Consider the following 25,100-nt stretch of genomic DNA (forward strand, 5'->3'; position numbering starts at 1 on the left):
TAACTTCTGCAATAACTAAGAGTGAAGGTGCTCCTTTTCCCGGGAAGGACCTTCAAGTGTTTAAAGGAAAATGTGCCCCTAGGTCTTCTCTGCACTGGTCTTAAGGCCCCCGTTAACTCTCTTTCATACAGCACGGTCACAGAGGAGAGCTCACAGATGTAAGTTCAGAAGGAACTTTGGGGACCATCTGCCCCATCCCGTTTGTGTTAAATAGAAGCTAGCTGAAGCCCAAGAGGTCACGGTATGTATCTGGGGTGCCCCTGCAGTTTCATGGCAGAGCTGAGCTGACCCGGGGAACTTTGCACCTGATTTTCACAGCACTCATCATTCACCAAGCAGTATCTCATCGGGGGGGATGCTCACAGTGAGCTTGGGGAGGCATCTCAGGTGTGCCGGCAGAGGGCCTGCCCTGTTCCCCCACTGTGTGGACACCTGAGCCCCCTTTCCGCCCTGTCCTCCAGGCCCACGTCTCTTCCCTGGCCTAGAACAACTCCGCAGACACCTGCTGAGGAGCAGCAACCCAGGGAAGCAGCAAAGCCACCTGCACCTGGGGCTTCGGAAACAGCACTGTACTTCCCACGCTTACCTGATTCCCCCCAGGGCTTGTCGTCTTTGGGGTCCCTGATCCCACCGGGAGGGAGTCTGTCCTCCAGGCTGGAGGAACTGAGATCTGAATCGCTGTCACTGTCACTGGAAACTGCTGGAAAAGAGACAACAACCCAGGTCACCCCTACCAGCCACCACCAGGGAAGGCCTCCCTCCTGCCAGGACCAGGTGGCACACATCCTCACCAGCCCTTATGTTTGGGGCACGGGAACAATGGCCTGGGGACAGGGATGGCCGGGTTCTCCTTTTTGCCAGTCAAAGAGCGAGTCCTGTTGCAAGGAGGCTGGGACACAGGCCCAGTGTGACCACCATGGCCCCCACTGGCAGGGAGGGCTCACCCCCTCTGTCCCCACCAGCCACCTCCATGCATTGCCCCCGCGGCCTCCTGTGGCAGCCGGAAGCCTCTGGCAGTGGCAGGGGCCGAGCACCCCGTTCGGCGCGGGCACAGCTGCTCTGAGGCTTGCACCTGGCGATGCTTCACGGGGCAAGGCACTGCTCTGCGGTGATTCCAGAGGGTTCCAGTCCTCGCTGACCCTTCTGGGGCACTCTAGGCGTGTTACATATGCTAACTCACTGGTGCTCCGGGACAACCCTGTAAGGTAGGAAAGCATTATCCCCATTTTGCAGGTAAGGACACGGAGGCACTGCCCAAGGCAGCAAGTGGGGAGCCAGGATTCTTACCCTGGCAGGCCAGCTCCTCAGTCTATTTTCCATACGCTCCAATGCCCCTGGAAGAACTGAACTGGGGGCCAGCAGCCCTGGGCTCTCCTCCCAGTTCACGCAGTACCTCCCAGGGGGGCTTCGTGAATGCAACAGGGAGCAGGTGGTGGGACTGCAATCCCAGGGGAGGGCAGGGTGGGAGCTCTCGCAGGGCCACCCACTGTGGTAGAAAATCCTCTTTTCTGGACTAAACAGGACCACATTTGGCTGGTTAGTCAACAGTGGGAGTCATAATATAGGATATATTCAAACGTTAAACATTCTATTTTAATTTTAAGCATAGAAATGTACATCCATTCGCTAATCTCTTGATGTAGGGCTTGGGTGCTTCTTTGAGGTCAGGCCCACACAGTCTTCCACGTCCAATCTGCATCCATCCCGTGTTGTCTGTGATTCTCAGGTTCAGTTTCTTTAAGTTGGAGCACATCTTAAAGACACTGGCAAAGCAACATGAGTGCAGAATCCTCCTATTTTTCCATTTCTTTCTCCTACTTTTTACAGTTGTCCTGCCCATACCTAACTCTATAACTTTTTAAACTTAAGTGACTTCTAGCAAGACTGCCCAAAGTCTTGGTTTTAATAAAACAATTCTGTGCCTTTTCTCTTTTCAGCAATTTATATGCTGTTTAATAACATGGTGTGATGGCAATAATCACAGTCCAGAGAGGTCTGGGGTCACAGGTAACCGGTTCTCAGGGGCGGGAGAGAGGCAGTGGGCCTGACCCAGGGCATGCCACGTGCTGGTTACATAGGGAGGGCAGGGGCTGAGCCTTTCTGCCAGGCACGGTGCTGGGTACATGTGAGTATTATCTTATTCGACCTGGTGAACAACCCTGTGCTGTTGGGACCAGTTTGGTGGGAGATGAGATGGAAATAAAGTGAATCTTTACCAAGGGTGGCTAACAGGTCTCATGTGATCCACCAGGCCCCTTCTGGAGCAGTGCGCAGGGCACTAATGCCCAGCTGGAAGAAGAGCCTGGCCCATTAGGGAAGCCACTGTGGGTAAGGACCTTTGCTGCATAGCTGCCACCCAGATCTAGAGCCTTCTGGAAAGCCTTCATGCCTCCAGCCTGCCGCCTCTCACCTTGGGGAGTCATAGGCCACAGAGCCAAGCAGCCAGAGGGTTGGAGCTGGACGACTGTTTCGGCTCTGAGAGATTCTCAGTCCTGTGCTTCTTTCCATAGCAGAGTGGCCGGCACACAGTCGCTGCTTCGTGGAGCTCTGGTGCTTCCCTCATCTCCACATTCTGGCCAGTTTCACCTCTAGATGGTTCCTGAATCAGAGGCCTCCTCACCATGACTGCCGCCTCGTCTCCAGCCTAGACTCCTGTGACAACTGCCCACCTGGGCCCCACCTGCAGGCACCTCCCTCTGCATAGCTGCGATGCTCCTGCTAACACACAATCCTAGCTTACCCCTCTTTAAAGACTCCCCCTAACCTACCGTTTCAAGCTTGAGCTCCTGCCCTTTGTCTATTTCTCCAACCTTATCCCATGCAACCTACTGTCCTGGCCCAGGCCCTCCGGCCCACACAGTGTGTAGCTCTGCCAAACTGCCAGTCAGCGCCTCCCACAGCGACTTGCTTCCCTCTGCCCAGAACACTCTGCCTGTCGCTCTCCTCCGGGCTCCTGTTGGGTGCCACCTCCTCCTGGGAGCCTTCTCCCTTGCCATGCCCAGCTGGCTGAGGGCCCTGTGCATTCTGCTGCAATCGCACAACCACTTTCTGCTTTAAGCATCCGTGTGTGTCTCCCGCAGTAGATGGCGAGGCTCCTGGAGGGCAGGGGTCAAGCTGGGCCACGGGGGGGCTGGTGTGCTTCTCCTTCCGCAGTGCCTGAGCCCTGTGGGTGGGTGAGCGATGCTCCCCGACTGTTCCCAGCGCTCTCTTCTGCTGCTCAAGGATTCTGCCTTTCCTGCTGTCTTCCCTCCTTGCGCTCAGGGAAGAGTCCTGCTTTGGCTTTCTGGGCTTTTGTGATGTAGAATCAAGGAGACAGGATGGGGTTATGGTCCGGGTGCTCCTTCATAATATTTGAGAAATGCAAGCAAGGCCTCACTTGTTTTTCAATTGCTTTTCAGGTCCTGGACTGGGTTTCTTTGCTCAAGAATCCACGGAGACAGGACTTCATGGGCCTCAGTTTTATAAGCATTGACGTATTTTTGACTCACTGACTGACTAAGCACCAACCCTGTGAAGCCCCAGACAGAGGGAGTGGGAGGTGGGCAGGAGGCAACAAGCGCTCCCCACAGCTTCTCTGGGGCAGCTACAAAGGGACTGGGGGGACTCTGCCCCCCAGCCCCTGCTGATCTCCACATGGGTGCACTCCCTCTCTGGCAGAGATGCTTCGGGATAATCTATCCATTCTTCCCAACTTGGAATATTCCACCTTCCATCTCCTCCAGGCTTGATATGTAGAATCTTTGTGCTTTTGGGGTGGAGGGTTGGGGAACATGGAGCTGAGACAGCAGAGGCAGGGGGACATGGAGCTGAGGTGGGGGCATGGTGCTCCAGGATGCTCAAATAATGTCCAGGTCCTTTGGTTCTAATGGGCAGATGCCAAAGGGCATGAAATGCCAAGAGCCCGGAAGATGATGGGAAAGGATGTCCCAGGACTCGGGTTATAGTGGCAGCTCTTTTATCTAATTTCTTTTCACCTTCTTCCCTGTTCTGTCATCTGTTGTTCATGGTCACAGTGTCGGGTTGGGAGTGGGCTAAAACTGAAAGACTGTGCTGTGCTACACTGGGAGGGCAGCCTTTGCCCTGAGGGGTATGTCTTGTCCAAAGCGTCAACCCTGGAAGGGTGTTGGGGGCACCACATGGCCTATTCCCCGTGTGGTGCCTATGTTGTGCAAGGTGTAGTAAAAACAAAGCCTCCCCGAGATGCAGTCCTTTGGCCTGCTTTGGCTCCCCTTTCATAGACCCTAAAGGACCACAGCCACAGGAAGGGCGACAGCCCCTGGTGAAGGCTGAGCTCACAAAGGCATCACAGAGCAGAGAACCAGCCAACCCCCAGACTCATTCCTTGGGGACGCGTCTCCCTTGGCTCCAGCATCTTTGCTCACTGAGTCTGGGATTTCAGCCTGGGGCCAGGCCGCAGTTTAGAGGCCTTCATGGTGTAAACCTAATCCCATCTCTAATCCACTCTAATAAACCCTGCTCAAAAGAAACAGACCGAAGGAAGGCAGCAGTGTCCACGCCCGGCCTTGGCACTTACTGCCAGTGGGAAGAAACACACCGAGAAGTCACTGCTGAGTGTGTCCCTGGACACAGCCCAGGGTAAATGCTGCCTATCCACATACTCCCCTGGCAGAGAAGGAAGGTCCTCCTCCTCCTCCTCCTCCTGTCGTCACCATCAACCCAAATCTCGGCTAATTTGCCATTTGATTGCCATTGCCGCCTTTCTCCCTGCACAGCAGCTGTGATCGTAAATCTTCGAGGTCTATTAACAGAGCTTTTAGGCTCATAAATCTTTTGGCCTTTGCTCTTCCATCCTCAACAAAACACTGTGTGTGTCTGAAGGCTGTTTTTTTCCTTCTAATTCCCCAAAGGCTGAGTCTAGGATGGCTCAGTGTTGAGCACGGTGTTCCGCCCACGCCTGATTTTTCAGATAGAAGATGGGAAACACCAGGGAGAAGACTGCCCCCGGATCCTCCCCAAGAAGGAGGTGTCACCGCACAGGCTTACATGGGCTCTGTCCTGAGGCAGGGCGGGGGGAGGGCCTTCCCCTCCACAGGGCTTAGGCCTCTGGACCACTTGTCTGGGGACCTGGCATCCCTGAGATTTTCCCATCATGCCCCAGAAGGGCTGCCTGACTCTACTCAGCTCTCATTCTCAGTAGCGGATGGCCCCAGTGCCAGTAAGGCCCACTTCTCTGGGGAGAGGCCAGCTTTTCTTTTTTCTTGGCTCACTCTTGGATGGAACTGCAATTTGACTGTCACCATGGAAACTTAAGAGTTTGGTACATGAAGGTGCGGGGGGTGGGGCGGGGGGAGGAAGACTTCCCTTTTAGAGAGTCTTTCCTGACTGCCTCAAAGGACACATGTGGCAGCTGCTATCCTGTAGAGATACCTTACCCGGGATGGTCCAGGGGATAGGCAGGATGCTGGTCACTTGACCTCACAGTACTGCATTGGAATTTGGGGGACCGCCTTCCTGGCTCTGCTCTGCCACCATCTCCCTGTGACCCTGGCCACCTCTGAGGACTTCATCACACACAAAAAGAGGCCAACCTGGACAGCTACTCTGGGTCTGAATCCTAGGATTCAGCTTCAGGTCAGCTTCGTTCCATCAATAGTGAGACCCCCAGTACCCCTCTCTGGTTAGGAGGCGGGGAGATGCAACTTCTGAGCCAGACAACATCTGCCTGCCTGGCACAAGGATAGCCAGCAGCCTGCAAGCTTGGGAGGCACTTGTGAGCTGCTGCTGCTCTGCTTGGAGGCTCCCAAAGCCCCCAGAAATTATGGGAATTAGAGAGGAAGAGAGATATTTTCAGCAAACATTCTGCCAAGGCAAAGCAGATGGTGGAAAATTTTGCATACTAAACAACAAAAAAATTCTTAACGTAAAGGAAAGATGATAAGGCCCTGGGAATGCATAAACATCCTCATTTAGCCTTACGCAGCCCACCCGGCTGCGGAGAGGAGTCACAGAGCTGTCCCCACTGGGACAGGTGAGACTGCCGGGGGCCAGGCCCGCAGCCTGAAATCCCACTGAGATGCCTCCCAAGTCTGGGGCTCCATTTGGTGGCAGCAGGAGGGAGGTGTGGGGTGGCTCTGAGTCAGACAGACAGACTGTGTCCTGGCTCTGCCACTTCCCAGCTGTGTGACTTCAGGCTGGTTTTTTCACCTCTCTGTGCTTAACAGGCCTGCCTAAGATATGGGGGGATGACAGGTCCCTTTCTGGGTTGTGAGCATTAATGGAGGTAGCGCAGGCAGTGTCTGGTACATGGTCGGGGCTTGCTGAACAGGAGCTGTTTTATTTGAGGGAGGCGTCCTTAACTCATGGCCCACACCACCGAGCACAGAGCTGGCCTCTGCAGTGACCATATTCAGTGTCCAGGCCAACCTCACTGGGCTGGACTTGTCTTTTCCAAGGAAGCCTGGATTCCCGCATTGTGCTTCATTGGACATTGAAGGCACCAGGTGCCTTCAGAGGCCATTTGGCTGCTGAGCTGGGATTTGAACCCAGGCCTGTTTATGGCTGGAACATCTGCTCTTTCCTCCTAACCAAGCATGCAGGGCCCCTTGGTCTGGATTCACCCTACGGGCCCTGCTCCCTCAGGAGCCCTCCTCTCTAGGCAGGCCAGTTCCCCTCTGTCCCCCCAACATGCCCTTTCTGGGTTCCTCTCTGGGGCCTTTCCCCGTCATGAGCAGGGGCTGCAATGTGGCTGAGAGAGACTTCTGGTTCACTCCCGACATCTAGGGCTGACTTACGGGTCTGCCTTGGACCTCCTGGGCAAATACCTGTCTCTCTCTAAACCTCAATCTTCTCACCTGTAAATGGAGACAATAACAACTACCAGTGAAACAAGATCAAGTAGAACAAAGGCATTGCAAATCAAAAAAGCTACACGAGCCTATGAATATTTTTAAAAATCAGATTCCAATCTCTCCTCTAGGCACCCATCCAAATTGTGCCTCTATTGCAAAGACTTTCTAGCCCGGGGGAAGGCAGGATAGAAGACAGCTCTCCTCACCCTCCCTACGTCTGCTGAGGCAGCTCTTCCAGCCCTCTCCGATACCATCCGACACTGTATTTCTTTTCCTACAAATGCCTGCCTTTACCTCCCCAACTGTACCAGGACCACTTGTGGGCAGGGCCATGTCCTAATCCGTGTCTGCTCGTTCCCTGGGCCCCCAGCACTGGGCTTTGGGCCAAGCAGGCAATCAGTAAATACTTGTTGACTGCTTTCTGAAAAAACCTCCCCAGGAGAGGACACAGCACTGTACAGAGACAGCAGGACGGGATGGTGGCTGGGAAGGCGGTGGCAAGCCAGCTCCATCTCCAGAAGGGCTGGGCTTTCCACCCCGCCGGTGCCTCCCCACAGCCTCCCTTAGAGGGCATTCAAGTGGGATGAGCTAGGCCGCTGGTGGCCTCAGCCTGAGCCAGGGACAGACTGATGGGGGAGGGGCTCCGGAGCTGGTTGCCATGGCCACGGCATGAGTGGGCCCTGGGGGTGGTGGGGCTCGGTTCACACAGAGCTGCTCTTTTTCCAAACCTGAGGCAGGCCCAGCAGGGGGAAGCAGCTCTTCCTTTGTTTTGGAGACTCCCTCCAGGGCCCGGACAAGGCTAACGGTGGCCCCAAGGCTTGCAGGTAGGGGTCCCACTGCCCTATGATCTAGGAGACCTTCACCTGCCATCTCCCTGACCACCCTGGGTCTCGGTTCCTCAGCTGTGGCCCAGGACCGCCTCAGCGGGTAGGATGAGGGTGTGGTACCTGGGGAGCCCTCCCACCTTGGTCCCCCTTTCGGGGTGCCCCTAGGGACATCAGCAGGGACAGCTGACCGGGTTGGGAATTGAGAGTTGGGGAGTGGAGGGTTTCTTGTGCTTGTTTATTTATTCAGCATTGATTTTAGTTAACTCCCTCCTTCAGGCTCATAGAGAGAAAGGAGGCACCAGATAATGAAGATGAATCCTCAAATCAATAGTGATGTGGTCGCCAGCATTGAAATCCTGTGGTCCTGCCCTTGCTGGAGGAGCTCCAGATAGAATGAGAGGCAGAGAGTGTTCGAGGAGAGGGGAAGTCAGGGAGGGCTTCCTGGAAGAGGTGGAATTTGAAGATGGGCATGACTTAGCCTCTAGAAATGCTGGGGCCAGGACCCGCCAGGAATCCCTAACAGAGAACAGGAAAGGCAAAGGCCAGGCAGTGGGTTCCTCTGGGGCCAGGACAACCCCACTGAGTCAAGAGAAAGGCTCCAGGCTCAGGCGCTTAGGGGAAAGGGGCTCATCTGGCTTGGGTGTGCTCTGCACTACTTCCCTCTGGCAGATCATGGCTTCTGATTTCTGGCAGAGATGACACGAAGGGAGTGCATGCCTGCTGCCTACTCCTTTGCTGGGGTGCAACGTGCGCCTCCTGCTCTCGCCTGTCTTTCTGTCTCTGTGTCTCTGGCCTTTGACTAGACTTTGTCTCTTTGTGCCTCTCTGCCTTGGCATCTCTGGTCTTTCTCTTCCTCCCTCTCTGTCTCTCTGTATGCTGAGTCTGCTTGGGTTCGTCTCTTGGTTCCTCTCTCAGTTTTCGAGCGTCTCTCTCAGCCCCAGGCTCCCCTCTCTCTGTCTCTGTCTCTCTTTCCCAGGCCTCTCTGACATTCCTTCAGGGCTTGTCCCTCAGGTTTCTCACCCAGGCTGGAATCTCAGCCCCTGCGCAGGCCCATGGGGTCTGTGCTCAGAGTTTGCGTGTGGGGACTAGCTATCAGTTTCGTCTGGACCCCATGTGGATCCCAGAGGCAACTGAGGGGGGCAGGGTGCCCAGCCTTTCCTTCCTGTATGGAGAAGCCCGGCATACAGAATCCCAGCCTCTGCTGCAGTTCCCGGAGTCCCAGTGGGAAATCAGCTTAGCCCCATCCATGAGGCCCACCTTTCCCCCCGTGATGGACAGAAGGCCCTGGGATAGAGCTGCTGAGTGAAGCAGGCATTGTTATCTCCTAGGGCTTTATTGGAGCCAGCCAGCGCAGGCAAGCCCAGATTTGCTCGCTTCACCCAGGTCTCCAAGGCTGAGAAACCTAGTGGGCAGAATTAAGTTGTAGGTTCACATGGTGACACAGGTGAGTGGCTGGAGTGAGGTGTGCTTTACTACACAGGCCTGGCACATGGTGGGAGTTCTGCAAATGTCTGCTGAGCTGAAGCCAGTGGCTGGCTGGGGACTGGGCCCTGCCTTCTTATTTCAGCTCAGACTGGGACAAGGAGTCCCAAGACCTCACCTTACAGCTGGAATCATCCGATCAGCTAAGGCTGTCACCGAGTTTGGGTGAATTAGAAGTGACAGCTGCACCCCTGAACTCCCTGTGTCGCTAATGAGGGCCTTCCACCCTTGGGAAATCCATCCCCAAGCCAGTGAGGATGCCCAGGACAAGCAGGAAGGCTGCTGGGTGCAGAGGCAGCTCCCTGAAACCCAGGGCTTCTGGTCTGGGGGTGGCCCCTCCATGCACACACCCAGCACTGAGCTGGAGTCTGGCTTCACCAAGGGCTCTGAAGGTCAAGACAAATTAGTATGCACGGGCTTCTCTTGTAAAACAGTCACACAAGACATAGCCAGGCCTCTATTTTCCTGAGATTTAGGGAAAGGGCAGAATTTCCTGAATGTCACAGGGATTTCTCTTTCTGTCCACATGGAGATTATAATGTAAGTTATCAGACCTCCCCTACTTTAGTTTTCTTTTCTATAAAATGGGGCAACATAGTTCTTCCTCTACAGGTTGTGGGGGATCACACATGACTGCATGGCGCCTGGCACAGCCTGCAGGGAGAACCACGTGGCCCATGGCAGCTGCTGTTGTCGCCATTTTTACCAGGCCACTCTGCACTGAGGCCGAGACCTGCCTCTTCCAGCCTCACAGATGTTACAGCAACTGGCACCCAGGCCCTTAGTGGGTCTGGAAGGATGGTGCCCACGTGAGAATACCAATGACTGACCCTCAGTATTCGCCCCAGTGGGGCTCCAGTGGGCTCGGGTAACTCAGCACCATCCCATGCCCTTCTCCTGCCTTTGCGGAGATGGATGGCATTCAATTCCCCAAATGGCTGGTGGGAGCCATAGATGGGGCTGACTATGACTTCTTAAAATTTATTTTCTGGGCCCAAATAGCAGACCTACACCATGAAGACCCGAGTCACTGGTTTCCAGGGTGCCGCACTGGACACTCAGCACCCTTCCCGGATGGTTCAGAGACAGCCTCTCCCGCTTCCTCTCTAACAGTCCTTCCTGGCTCCTGTGAGTGTGTATTTGGGGGTCTCTATTATCTTTACATTAAAAAAAAACAAACGTGTACTTCTAGCTCCCCAGGACTCTAGAACCCATGTAGGGAGCAAAATGAAAGGAGTCAGAGAAGGTGATAATTAAGCATAAGAGACGATCCTGGGGACAGAACTTTGAAAGGAAGGTTCAGTTACTTCATAAGCACTTAGCAAGCACTGACCACGCTCACAGTGCAAGGTAAGGGGCGGGCTAGGGCCGGCCTTGAGGAGAAGACAGCCTCAGTGTGCGGTCTGGGAGCTGCTGTACCACCTGCCAGAAATGCGGCCACAAAGTTTCATTCTCTTGAGTTTGAAACTATGAGATGGGAAAGCTGGACAAGAACGGATTTGCTGTCGCAGCTCCCTTATCTCCAACCTCCTCATGAGGAAACCAAGGCCCAGAGAGGAGGAAGAATGTCCCCAAACTGAAGTTTCCCTACTCAGGGTCCCCCATTAAAACACACGAGCTAGAATACAGCAGCCTAGTTTGAAAAAGACAGATGCACCCCTATGTTTATCGCAGCACTATTTATAATAGCCAAGAAATGGAAGCAACCTAAGTGTCCATCAGTAGATGAATGGATAAAGAAGATGTGGTACATATACACAATGGAATATTATTCAGCCATAAGAAGAACACAAATCCTACCATTTGCAATAACATGGATGGAGCTAGAGGGTATTATGCTCAGTGAAATAAGCCAGGTGGAGAAAGACAAGTGCCAAATGATTTCACTCATATGTGGAGCATAAGAACAAAGAAAAAACTGAAGGAACAAAACAGCAGCAGAATCACAGAACCCAAGAATGGACTAACAGTTACCAAAGGGAAAGGGACTGGGGAGGATGGGTGGGAAGGGAGGGATGGGGGAGGGGGAAAAGAAAGGGGGCATTATGATTAGCATGTATAATGTGGGGGGAGGCACGGGAAGGGCTGTGCAACACAGAGAAGACAAGTAGTGACTCTATAGTATCCTACTACGCTGATGGGCAGTGACTGTAATGGGGTCTGTGTGGGGGACTTGGTGAAGGGGGGAGCCCAGTAAACATAATGTTCCTCATGTAATTGTAGATTAATGATACCAAAAACAAAAACAAAAACATGAGCTTTGCAAGGCCTGACACACTGAGTCCTTATGGGTGAGGCCTGGAGGTGATGGTGGTGGGTCACTCCCACAGGAGGTGCAGAGCCAGTGTGGGCAGGGTTTGTGGGGTTGGAATCAGGAGCAGGAACACACAGATGTGATGTGGTCAGGCTCCTGCCCTCCACTGGCAGGTGAAGGGCCAGTGGGTGGGGTGGGCTGGGTATGAGAATCCTTCCCACAGAGAAGTGTGCTTACTTTTCTTGCAACAGGTGGCCCTGTTACTCTAACTCCTATTCTCTCTCTTTTCATAGGGATGTGAAACAAGAACTATTTCACTTTCTTCTTAATAAGTCTGCAACAGTGATGATCAGAGTATCAGAGACAATAGGGAAGGTGGGGACAGTGGCAAATCAGACACTGCAAGCCTTGTATGAAGAGGGAGGCTGCTGCTTAGCCTGTTCCATTTTTCCAGGGAGGGGCAGTATTGGCAGACCTGATTTCCAAATAACAAGCCAGAATTCCATATTCTTTTTAATGAGAATGCTCTACATTTAAAAAAGCTGTTAGTGTTTAAAGCAATAAGCTAGATAGAGTCACTGCTCTACCAGTTTGCAACCTATAACACCGACAAATGCCCAACCCTCCAAGGACAGATGGTATCCCACCTCCCAACATGGAAGCCCTCCTGCTCTGCTCTGCCTCCTTCTCCAAGCCCCAGCCAGCCCGGCCCTGCACACAACATACTCTCCCAGCTGCTCTGCAGGCTGCAGGGAGTTCATGTGCCAGTTCCAGGCTGACGTGATGGAAATTGCAAGTCCAGGGTCTGCTGGGGAAACACTGGGGGAAAGCGGGGGTTGGGGCGGTGGGAGAGGGCAGCTGAGCCCTTGGAGGAGCTTCCAAATGCTAATTTCTCAGGAACAGGGGAAGAAGGAAGATGGCATAGCAACAGCTGGCTCTGGGCAGTGAGCAATCCTGTATGAAAATAAACCTTTTACAATCCACAACCGTGGCTCATTAAGAATGAATGGATCTATTGGTATAAATAGCATGCTGCGTTAAGAAGTCAGGAAATAGCATATGCGTTTGATGGAAAAACGGCTGCCATGGAACTGCTTATTAGCTCAGTTGGCTGCAGTTCTGTGCTAATGAGACAGATCTAGGTTCAAAGCTTTCATGGGCCATGTGGCTTTAGTGATCTTGGGCCATAGAATGGATCCTCGACCCCTCAGCCCTGGTCACAACACTGGGGCATAACTCCAGATACACAGGAGGAAGCCCATAGTGAGTTTCTCCCAGTGTCTGAACCATAATGCCCCTACTATACTATCCAGCCACTGCTTGAATGCTTCCAGTGACAGCAAGCTCACTACCTAGTCAGATACAAAACACCCAATTCTGTGGTTCAGTGGTTACTGAACAAGAAACCCAAACTGCCTCCAGCTGTGTCCCAGGTCTGCTTTTGGGGAAAGCAACCCTAGCTGGTCATACCACCTATCATGTCTGATGGCGTACAGGCTAGATGCAAATAGGGCAGCCTGAGCAGAAATGACTTGGGCCAATCATTTCCTCCCTGAGTGTGGACTTGGACATGGGGTCCTGAGAAGGGGGCCAGATGCTGAGACTGAAGGGCTTGCAGACGTGAGATGAGTGCCAGGTGCTGAGCAGGCAGAGGTGGAGGACGGAGCTCATCCGGGTTCCCTGGGAAGCCAAAGGTGGTGCTGCCATCTTCCTCCACCCCCACAGGCCTTGCCAGCCTTCCTCCCACCTCTCCTTCTGGGAGGCCTTCCTCAGCAGCCTGGCAGCAACCTGCTTACTTGAGCCAGCCCTAGTGGTTGCCGTTTTCGGCAACCAAAACTCCCGTGACCAAGTCCGACAGGGGAAAGCCAGCACGTGTGGTGACTGGGCAACAGCTTTACTCTGTCCTGCACTCAGAGGGGAGGAGTACGGGCTGGGATTCAAAGCCTGGGTCCCAGGCCCTCTTGGCTGCGGCCTACATGACCTTGGGCAGACTCCCCCCTCCGCATCCAACATGAGGAGTCAGTGCTGCAGGCCAAAGCTTCCCCACAGCTGTCCTGAGCATTAGCTGAGAGAATGGCTGTGGGCCACGGAGCCCTGGCTGAGGCCAGTGTGGCACCCAAGACCCGGCTTCTCCAGGAGACGGGAGATGCTGGCATGGCCTGGCACCTATGCTCAGGGTCAAGGTGGCCCCCGGTGAACCTTTGAACCTGAGCTGAACCAGACTCAAACAAACTTGAGGCTTGATTCACTGGATTGCAAGCAGAACTACAGTTCAAGATTTAAAAAAAAATTCAGCGAACCAATGAAATGATAATGAAACTCCTGCTTTTCTTAAAAACTACCCAACAAATTCAAAACCTCGAAGTACTTTCCTGAACAGACCTTGCAGTGAACCAGGTTGCAATTCTGTTCAAATCCAAGCAGGAAGCCTGTGCTCTGCTCAGGGGGATGACAGAGGGCCAGGGCAGCAGGATGCCTGTGGAGGGTCCTGGGGAGGAGCCGTGACCCAGGTCTCAGAGGAGATGGGGAAGGGCACTTGCCCTGGGCTGGGGGAAGCACCTGGCACCTGCCAGTGCCTTGGCCTGGTAAGATTTTTCTGCCATCACTGAGGGGATGGACGTAGGGAGGAAATGGGTGTTTGCATTCCGAGTGGGGCTTTTCAGGGTGGCGGAAGGTGAAGTGGAAAGGCCTCCCCAGTCAGGCCAGGTCACAGAGCAGTGACAGTGGGGTCCCTCCCCTGCCAGATTCCCGGGAGAGGTGAACACAGCAAAGCCTCGCTGACCCAGGTGTCCGTGTCCTAGGAAGCCTGGTCTGGCTTCCAGCTGAGACACGTACACACATCCTTCAAAGCCTCTGAACACTGTATGGCCTCTATACTTGGGGGCTTCATGCCGCCAGTTTCAGGAGCTCAGCCAAGGCTGGAAACGGTGGGGCAGACCAACCACAGAGGAGACCCAGGGCAGTGTTGCCTCTAGTCGGAGCACTGAGGGCTCATGAAAATAAGAGTCCCCATCATGTTGCATAGCCTTGGCATTGGAGGTAAAGAAGCACAAAACAGGGGAAGGCAGTACAGCACAGAGAAGACAAGTAGTGACTCTATAGCATCTTACTACACTGATGGACAGTGACTGTAATGGGGTATGTGGGGGGGATTTGATAATGGGGGGAGTCTAGTAACTACAATGTTGCTCATGTAAGTGTATATTAATGATAACAACAACAACAAAATAAATAGATCATACCACGAAGAGGGCTGAAATGGCCAAAAATGAACACATGAAAGAAAAAAAAGAAGCACAAAATACACTCAGAATAATTTCCATGCACAGATACATTCAGCTCTCATAGGGAATTAGGCTTATCCAGCACAAGTACCAGCCCCCTCCTCACTTGCTTCTATTATAATGCAAGGCTGCAGAAGCCAAAGGTTTGATATTCCAGCCTCCTTTTTCATCTTTCTTCCTTACTTTACGGTGATGGCTGGAACTGCAGCAACCATATTGTAACACAGCAAGAATTATAAAGATGTCTGTCCTGACATTACTGAGCCACTGAACCAAAGCTGTAGCTGTCTTCCTCTAAGCTTTCTAGTATATGAGAAAAAAAGTAAGCTTGTATTAACCAAATATGCCAGATTAATATGGTATTCCATACCCCTACCTCCTGGAAAATATGTCTGTACATAGATCAAGGGTGGGAATCCAGTTCAAAGGAAAGAAGCCTGCAGAACAGGTGGGCCCAGCTCTAAAGGGATTAAGACCAAGGGCCAGCAGCTGATTCCATCATTTATACCTCATTATTTCTCAGAACAAAGAGGCCTAGAAATGCACAAAAGCTGACTTTATTTCTTGCTGCCATAAACGCGGAGCAATCTGACAGGGAAGGGTAGCGTGGAGCACATGATCTGTCTAGATCAATCGGGTTGGGGGTGGGGACCTCTCCCCAGAGACAGGCAGGACAGAATGAGGTCCAGTCACTAGGAGGAACTCAGGTCACACTGTTCCCCACCCATTCGGGGGGTAAGAACCAATGTCCTGCTCTTAGAAAGCTTGTAGGGGGCTCACCAAGGGGCTGGCAGGTGAATCCTTGGCCAAAATCAACACCGAGTCCAGAGGAGGGAAACAGGAGCAAACTCAGTGACCAGCCCACCTGTCCTGTAGGTGCCAGCGTGCTGCCAGCAATCTGAGATAGCACAGAAGCAGAAATACTTCTAATCTTTCTCTAATACACTCACTGTGCTATTTTTAACATTGAGAACTTTATCTGCAGTGTGTTTCTGAATACACACGGAATGGGGTGGAAATCTAATTATGCTAACTCTAGTTGTTAAATAAACCTGCTATTTTCCCACTGAATTGAAAAGCTACCTCTGTTGAGCTTCCATACATTCTTAAGTCTATTATCTCTCTATTTTGTTCCACTTAACAGTTTATTTATCCTAAAATAAATATGCTACTCATAGTATACTGTTTCTATTGATTGTAGTAACTCTATAGTAAGCTTTAAGATTTGGTCCGGCAGCTCTTCCTAATACCCTGGCTATTCTTTTAAAAAATCATTCTGTTAAACCATTCTCCAACCTCCTTATGAAGCATTTTATTGAAACAATTCATATCCCATTAAATTCACCTTTTGCAAGTACATAACTCAGTGATTTTTAGTATATCACCAGGTCGTGCAGCCATCACCACTATCTAATTCCACAACATTTTCATCTCTGCTAAAAGAAACTCTTTCACCCGTCAGCAGTTCCTCCCCATCGCCCTGTCCCTGCCAGACCCTGGCAATCACTGATCTACAGTCTCTAGGGATTTGCCTGTCCTGGGCATCTCATATGAATGGAATCGTATACTCTGTGCTCATTTGTGCCTGACTTCTTTCACTTAGCATAAGATTTTCAAGGTTCATCCAGGTTGTAAGATGTAAGAATACTTCATTCTTTTCTACAGCTTAATAATATTCCATTGCATGATTACATCATATTTTGCTTATTCATTGGATAATGGAAATATGTGAGTCCATTCCTCCCTATAAACTCCATTGGTGATCAGACAGGAATTATTACACTTACCCACTTGGTGGGACCAAGATTCTTGTCTCCTCTGTTCTTGTCTTACTTTTTGTCCTTTGATAAGATTCTATAATTTTCATGTTGGACCCATAATGCTCTTTTAAAATTTGTTTCTAGGCATTTGATAGTTTTTATTGCAATTATGAATGGATTTCCCCATTTCTACTTCTAATTAGTCAACATAGAATAAAATTATTGACTTTTGGGGTATAAACTATTGATTTCCTTTGTATCCTGTCACTTCCCAAATTCTCTTATTAATCCTAGGGGGTTGTTTTAGTAGACATTCTTAGTTTCTTTTGGTATAAAATCGTGTCATTGGCAAATAAGATAATTTCTTCATTTTCCAATAGTAACAAGTTATTTTACTTTCATGCCTTATTACCTTAGTTAAACACTATAAAATAGTGTTGAATTATGGTGTTAATAGAGCTGCACTTGCATAGAACACGGCTTCAGTGCTTTATTAGCTAATATGGTATTTGGTGTCAGATTTTTTTCTTTTTTGGACATTTTACCATGTTTAAGTAATTTTCTTTAATTCTCATATTAAATCTTTTATGTAGCTGATTTTTCTTTAACCTTGGGGAGGAAGATACTTCGAAGCAAGAGAGGAAATGTAGAAGCCATGAAGGAAAAGACATACCTGACTTCACAAAAACTAAAATAAATTGTTTCTGAGCGGCAAAATACTGCAAGTAAAGACTAAAGTCAAACAAAATGTAAAGTCACGGAGAAAACTATTTGCAACCCAATTAACATCCCTAACACGTAAGGAGAACCTACAAATCAGGAAGAGAAAATAAAAAACTTAATAAAACATGAGCAGTGGATTTAAACAGGCAGTCTTTAAAAGAGGAAACCTAAATAATCAATAAATAATGAAGATAGGAAGAGACATTCAAATGTGCAGACTAAAATAATAAAATATTTCCCATCTAGCACACTGGCCAAAATGATGAACGCCAGTAATATTCATGGCAAGCAAGCAGACAAGCGTAAATGGCTAAAGCATACTTGGGATATTACTTGGCAATGTCTACTGAAATTTAAACCATACAACTCCAGTTTTGGAAGCCTCCTCCACGGAAATAAAAGCATCATAGGCATATAAGAACTTTTCAGTATTGTTTACAGTGAAGAGAGACCTGAAACAGTTTGAATGTCCATCAATAGGTGAATAATGAAATCACAATATGATAGTATTTTATTCAGCCACTAAAAAGAATAAAGCAAAATCGGTATCTATTGTTCTGGGGGGATGCCCATGATATTCTTTTAAGTAAAGAAAGCAACGTGCAGACTTATGGGTAAAAGCTTATTTTTGTTGTTCAAACAAAAGCAAAAAACAAACAAAATAACCCAATATCAAATACATGTTTGTAAGAACAGGGAGAAAGGGGTTTGGATATGATGGCAAGCAGAAGAGATTTTAATTTTTCATATGCTTTTGAATAGTTCAACTTATTAAAAGATATTATGTATTCCTATGTCATTAAAAATTAACAAATAAAATTTAAAGGAGGAACAAAAAGAATCTGCCTTATAAATACCAGTACATTTCACTTGGTTGCTTTGGGGATTGAAAAGTTCACAGCCTGTGTATATGGAGTACCTCTCCTTCCCTGTCATCCCAGGAGGCATGGGGGTGGGGAAGATGGGGGGAGGGAGGGGAGGGAGAAGGGGAGAGGGCGGTGGATGGGAGGGGAAAGTGAGAGAGGCAGGGAGGAGGGAGGGAGAGAGATGGAGGAACCGGGGTGGGGAAGAGGGTCAGAGGGTATGCAGGTACCAGGATCAGCTCTCACGCCAGGGGCAGGGCCTGTGAGGCAGGGGTGGATGCTGCCCTGGGGTCCCCAGAGGCAGGAGCCTGGGAGGAGAGCCTCCCCTGTGAGTGGGGTGGTGTCTCCTGGGGCTGCCCCACAGACCTCTGAGCCAGGGGAGCCTGCAGACCCCACCCCAGTGAACATCCCTCCATATGTCCTTCAAACAGCCTGGATCAGGTGGATGGCTCATTCACTCATTCATCTAAGAAGCAATTATCCCCGGCCTCTCTGGTGCTACAAGCTGAGGATCTGACCTTGTTCAGGATGGATGCAGCCCTGCCCCCAGGCAGCTCCCAGTGGGAAGCCCACACCCCAGTGTGGGTTTCCACCTGGCCCCGATCTCAGTTTCGGCTGAATGGGGTGCTATGAGGGCCAGCTTACCAGACAGGCTCTGACCACAAACTGCAGCTCTGCCCCCAGCCAGCTGCCAGCCCTGGGCACTACTGACGGTGGGGCAGTGGGTGGAGAGCTGAGGCCCTTCCTGGGGTTGGAAAGACACCAATGGGTTCCACAACTGGCAGCGGTCTGGAAAGGCCCAGTGATGTCTCAGTACCGGCCTCCCAAGGCTGCCCACTCGGGCTGCCTGCTGCCAGGAGGAACCTGAGAAGGAGTCGGGCCCAAGGCAGCAGCTCCTGGCAGCTTGGGGAGCTTCCCAGAGGCAGGCATGGGGCTGCCTTCCCTCGGGGCTGCCTCAGACATGAGGGTGAGGCCAGGCAGACCATCAAGAAGCCACAGAAGCTAGCCCAGGGCTGCCCCCCTGGAGGCCCCCCTTGCCCCAGGCTCAGGACAGGCTGGAAGGATGGGTCTGGCTGGCCCAGGCCTCTGGTCTCCCACAAAGTATCCCACAGCCACCGAGTGCCTCTGTGAGTACATGGCCAAGTCGGGGACGGACAGGTGACCCAAACTCGATCAGAAAGCACAGACCCAGGCTTCTGCACGGACTAATCAGAGAGGACAACCACAGCCACCGAGGATCAGGCTTGGAAGCAGTTCAGGAACAGCTGCCTGCTTGTGGCTCTCCTGAGCTCCGCCATGCAAACCCTCAGCACTTCAGCTCCTGGGCACGGAACCTCTGCATGCCTCCTGCCTCCCCTGCAGCGCCTCCTCCACCAGCTCTGATCCCTTCCTCCATGACTGTGGGTTTCCCCAACTTCAGTCCTGCCTGCCCCATGCACCCCACACACCCTGGAAACCCCCCACTTCTGGGTGAGTGGCCCTCCACCACCAACCTGGGGCCACCAGCCCTCACGGTCCTGTCCCTCATGGGTGGCACACATAGTCATTGACTGGGCTACCTCCACATGCTTGGCCCTAACATGTGGGTTATCACAGGGCTGCAGTGTGTCTGGCACAGGGCCTGGTTGCTTTGTGCTCTGGGAGCCTGGGAGGCTTCCCATGTGGGCTGCAGAGGGAGACGGTGTTCACAGGAGGGACCTCCGCAGGGCCCACCTGACCTCACTGCAAACTCAGCTAATGGGCAGGGCTGACTGCAAGTGTGTGGGCCGCTGGCCTCCTCATCCACATAATTAAAAGGCCATCTTTGTCAGTGTGGCTGAGGAGGCAGAGGCTGTGGCCCTCCCTGGTGTGTGTGTGCGTGTGTGTATGTGCAACATTCTAAACCCACCAGTGCCCACCAGATTCTGTTTCCATGGCCATGTCCCCTCCCTCAGTCTGAGGGACACGGACACAACCTGACAGAGCTGTAGCAGGAGAATGCCTAGCTCTGAGGGCGGAAAAGGGACCGACTGGGAAAGGGAGCCATTTCCCCAACAGGTTTCTGCTGGCTCCCGCAGGGGGCTGCTGAGCCACAGGGCCCCCCTCAGGCCAGTCCCACCTGGGCCTGCTCCTGGGGCTGCCTGCCCTGCCTCCACCTTCCCTGCCCCTTGTCCCAGGTGGCTTCTCTGGCCTGAGAGCAGGAGGAAGTGCAAACGCAGCCCAGGAGAATCAGCAAGGAGGCCGCTGCAGAAAGAGCCCACTGCTGAGGAAAGGACAGCCAGGGAGTGGACGCCAGGCCATTAACATGGTTACAGCTGGAAGGGCTGACCTACAGGGACTTACCTTCTAAATTATATTGCTTGACAACCTCCAAAATTGTATAATAAACATGTTTTACTTTTGCAACAAGAAAAAAAAGCCCCAATAATAGATATAAAGATAGATGCCAGGTCATAGCCAAAGATGGAGATGTTCAAGAGCCCCTCCGAAGCAGCTAGGTGCCATGCCCGCTGCCCCCGGTGTCAGGAGGAGCCCCTCATGGCTCTGGCTGCTTTGTCTCATTTAGGACTCGGTCCCTGAGTCTCGGGCTGAAACTTGGGCACTGCAGGGCAGACAAGGCCAGAGGCCAGAGGGCACGACCCTGCCTTCTGGCCCCACATACTAGCTGAGTAAGTCCCTCCTCTTCTCTGGGCCTCAGACTACTCTTCTATAAAATGGGGCTACCAAACACTGTTCTGTCTCCTTCTGGAGCCTGTTGTGAGACCAGAAACTTTGAAAATAAAATCGTGAACATGAAAGCACCATGCAAGCTGGGTAGAACCACCTGCCACCCAGGAACTGTCACCATTCCAGTGGGGCAGGGCCCCCCTGGTGGCTGCCCCCGGGACATGCCCTCATCAGTGCAGCCACCACAAACACCAAGGGGCCCTGGGCACAAAGTCACTTTGCTCTTTAGGCCAAGGAAGCCAGGGGTCCTTCCTTACTGAGATGCAGGACAAGCACGGAGAAGAGATGGCACAGGCCTGCCTCAGGAAGATGTATTTTCAGACTTTGCAAAAATTGTATAATAAACATGCTTTACTTATGCAACAAGAAAAAAAAGATCTTAATTTCTGCAAAGATCCACTGAGCTCACAGCATTCCTGCTCCCAAAGTAGTGCTTTTTTTTTGTTAAATGGCCCCCCATGGACTCATCCTGGTGCAAGTAATCACTGTGCTGAAGTCGGGCTGCCCACGTGGGTGCAGGTGGGGAGCTGACAGCAGAGGGAGGGATGAAGCTCCAGCATAAGCCATGTGGGGGTGTGGCAGGGCCTGGCCTGGTGCCCATGGCACGGCCTCACTGGCTGAAGACCTGAACATTGGTTGCTATTCCTTGAGGGGGCAAAAAGGGCTTACCTCTCCCTCGGGCCCACGTGTAGACTCGACTGATCTCAGTGCTTCTGGGCTCTTGCTGGGCTGGCTCCACTGGCAAAGGCCGGAAGTGGGGGTCATCAGCCAGGCCAGGGGTCTTCAGGGGCAGGATGTACTTGGGGAGCCCTTTGTAGAACCAGGCCCCCGACCTCTTCCAGACCTGGGTGAGGGAGATACCTGCTTAGAGCACAGGATGCAGAGCGGCCCTCCCTATACCGTGCTCCCATGCACACCCAGCCTCCTCTTCTGGTGGGAAGGTGGGAAGTACTCAGCACCGTGGGCATCAAGAAGGTGCTCCATGGATGTCACCTGCTTGCCCTTCCCTCCGGACTCTGGGGCAGAGTGACAAGAGGCTGGAGGAAGAGCCTCTGGGCCCTGGCACAGAATCGGAGAGCTTCATCTCTGCAGCAGACACAGAGGAGACCCGGACCTCAGAAATCCACAGATTAGAATTCAGAGCAGTGACTTGAGATACGGTTCCTGGACTCTAATGCCTACTTCAAAACACCCCAAATGCTCTGTAATCTCTTTCTGATGAAGGAAATACACTGAGTATTTAGAAAGAGAAGTGGGAGTGTGTGGAGGAATGATGTGACCTTTCCAGAGAAGAGCAAGGTTTTGTGGTTCAGAGCAGACATCCTGGGCTTGAATCCTGGATCTGTCACCCAGCAGCTGCGGGACCGAGACACAGCCGCTCCTAGTCCTCAGTGTCTCACCAGCAGGTGGAATGTACAAACAGCGCCCACCTCACAGGGTGGCCACGAGGACCAGACTCTCAAATGAATGTAAGGCCCTGCTGCCCAGTGCTGGGCACCCAGCAGCCACTCTACAGACACGAAACTCATGATTGCCACTGTCATCCTCCTCTCATCTGACAAGTGTGGGCAGCTTTACAACCAGTGGGCCAAGTCCCTACCCAAAAGGGAGAATGTAAAATCAGAAGGCCAGAGGCTGACTTGGTTCTGTCCAGGACAGCACTTCCCAATCCCCAAACTCCATCTGCACTACATTAGTTCTGTGGAATGTTAACACGGGCCAGGCCAAAAATGGAAAAAAAAGGTTCCTCATCATGTACATTGGGAAGCACAAAGTTAAACCAAGCTAAATTACTGCAGGACTTCTCAGTGCCTTTAATATGTCAATGTGTGCAGATTTCCTCAAAAGTGCTTCCCACTTGGGATCTATCCAGCAGGTTTTCCTAGAGAAACTAACCCTAGTAATGGGTCTGCAAAGCTCACTGCTTCACTGTACAGCACTGACTCCCTGAGTGATGTGCATCTACTTCTCTAAGCAGACAGCAGTTGCTTCTCTAGGCTTGAGTGCCAGGCATGGGACCACCAAGTATGAACTCTGTCCCTGGCATGAATCACTCACCCCTTCCTCCCAGCTACTTTTTGCAGAAGGGCCTGCTTTTGTGTGGCTCTTGAATAACACAGAACCCATCTGGTGGGGTGGATGATTTGTGAAGCCCCCTTTATAAAACTCCTTCTGACCCTCTCATGGCCCTTCTATCTATTATCTATATATTTATCTATATTTGAATTGGTAGTGCATATACTTAGGCTAAAATTCACAGAGTGGAAAATTAAAGTCTCCTCTCACATTCCCACAGGCATCTAGTGATAACAGCCCTTTCAGGAAGCTCTATCATTACCCCTACTTTCCAGATGGGGAAACTGAGGCTCTGACAAGCAACTTGCCCAAGGCTAGTCCACGATTCTCTTGGCCTCTAGTCCACACTGGAGGCCCCAGAGGCTCATTCAACAGTCCACTGATACAAAGCAGATGCTCACTAAGGTGTGGCTGAGTGGTGAATCACCCCCCAGCCCGTCAGGCTCAGGCGTCATCATGGACTCTGAGTGCCCTGCAGATGGAATGCCTAGAGGGCAGGGCAGGGCCGTCCAGGGAGAGGAAACAAACAAAAGCAGCAGCCACCAAGGCCACCTGTCCCTGCAGGGCTGCTGCACTGGCTCCTGAGAACAGGTGTCCGAGCCCAAGGGGCCATGGCAGGCAGGTGAGGGCTCACTCAGCTCCCTCTGCTAAGAGAAAGCCTGAGCAGCCATCAGTGCCGCCCCTCCAGGTGTGAGCCTCCCGCCTCCTCCCACGGGCTGGGCCTTGGGCCCAAACGAAGCAAGCCCTTGAAAGGCGGGGCCTGGGTGGGCTCAGGACCTGTACCACACTGCTGCCCCAGCCCTACCGTGGAAACCGCTTTGTCTTTTGTTTTTTTTTTTTTTTACAATAATAGCCAACATTTATTAACTTCTTTTAAGCATTTGTTACCATTTGCTGGCACAAAGAATCTTCACAGCCACCCTAAGTGTACCAGGATAGTTCATACAGCTTATAGATGAGGAAACTAAGACTTGTGAAGGTCAAGTAATTTGCCAGGGAGCTGGAATTTGAGCTCCTGTTTTTTTAAAAATTTAATTTAATATTTTTATTTTGGTATCCTTAATCTACAATATATGGGGAACATTATATTTACTAGACTGCCCACTTCACCAAGTCCCCCCCACAAACCCCATTACAGTCACTGTCCATCAGCGTAGTAAGATGCTACAGAGTCACCGCTTGTCTTCTCTGTGTTGTACAGCCCTCCCCGTGCCTCCCCTCAACATTATACATGCTAATCGTAATGCCCCCTTTCTTCTCCCCCTCCCCCATCCCTCCCTTCCCACCCATCCTCCCCAGTTCCTTTCCCTTTGGTAACTGTTAGTCCATTCTTGGGTTCTGTGATTCTGCTGCTGTTTTGTTCCTTCAGTTTTTCCTTCATTCTTATACTCCACATATGAGTGAAATCATTTGGTACTTGTCTTTCTCCACCTGGCTTATTTCACTGAGCATAATACCCTCTAGCTCCATCCATGTTGCTGCAAATGGTAGGATTTGTTTACTTCTTATGGCTGAATAATATTCCATTGTGTATATGTACCACATCTTCTTTATCCATTCATCTACTGATGGACACTTAGGTTGCTTCCATTTCTTGGCTATTGTAAATAGTGCTGCAATAAACATAGGGGTGCATCTTTTTAAAACTGGGCTGCTGCATTCTTAGGGTAAATTCCTAGAAGTGGAATTCCTGGGTCTGCTTTGTCTTTTTTTTTTTCTGGAGAAGAGAATTACATACATAGTATACAAAACTAGGGCAGTAACAAAAAAGTAAAATGAAGAAACTATAGGTCACTCATAACATTACCACATAGAGAGAGCCCCAGGTGGGGCTAAGCAGCCACCTTGTGATGGTGTTCTTGATGGACCTGGGGTCTGGTCTGGGGACTTCAGGAGCAGTTCCCATGGAGTGGTGGGCTTAGGGGAGATGCATGTCAGGTCCTGAGGTCACCAGAACTAGCCATCACAGGGGGGCAGACGCGGGCCCTGCTACCACCCCCAGGGCCTGCCTTCTTGGGTGGAGAGCATGTGCTCCTCACACTGGACCCTGTTTGAAGGGCAGTGGCAGGACAGCCCTGAGGTGACTCAGCGTGTGGCTCACACTTTCCGGTTGCATGGCCTTCAGCGAGATACCAAGAGACGCTATGGAGCCGCATCTGGGGATTCCACAGGGCCGGGTCCATCATGCCTGCCCCGCGTCCTCATCCTACGGCCTCCTGTGTGGAGCTGGGACCAGAGTTCCGGCCCGTAAGTATTTCTTTTTTATTTTATTGTGGCAAATACAGGAACATGAAATTTACCACCTTAACCATTTCT

At 51.5% G+C, this 25,100-nt stretch overlaps 1 protein-coding gene across 1 annotated transcript in view; it reads right to left on the bottom strand.

Annotated features, from left to right (window-relative positions):
• Positions 1–25,100, bottom strand: part of RPH3AL (rabphilin 3A like (without C2 domains)) — a 111,083-nt gene that overhangs the window by 1,234 nt on the left and 84,749 nt on the right. The window contains 2 exon segments of the mRNA XM_036906226.2: positions 587–700; positions 21,378–21,552. Coding sequence (XP_036762121.2) covers positions 587–700; positions 21,378–21,552 — 289 coding nt within the window.

This window comes from Manis pentadactyla, chromosome 4 (genome assembly GCF_030020395.1).
Source record: "Manis pentadactyla isolate mManPen7 chromosome 4, mManPen7.hap1, whole genome shotgun sequence".
Taxonomy (NCBI): Eukaryota; Metazoa; Chordata; class Mammalia; order Pholidota; family Manidae; genus Manis; species Manis pentadactyla.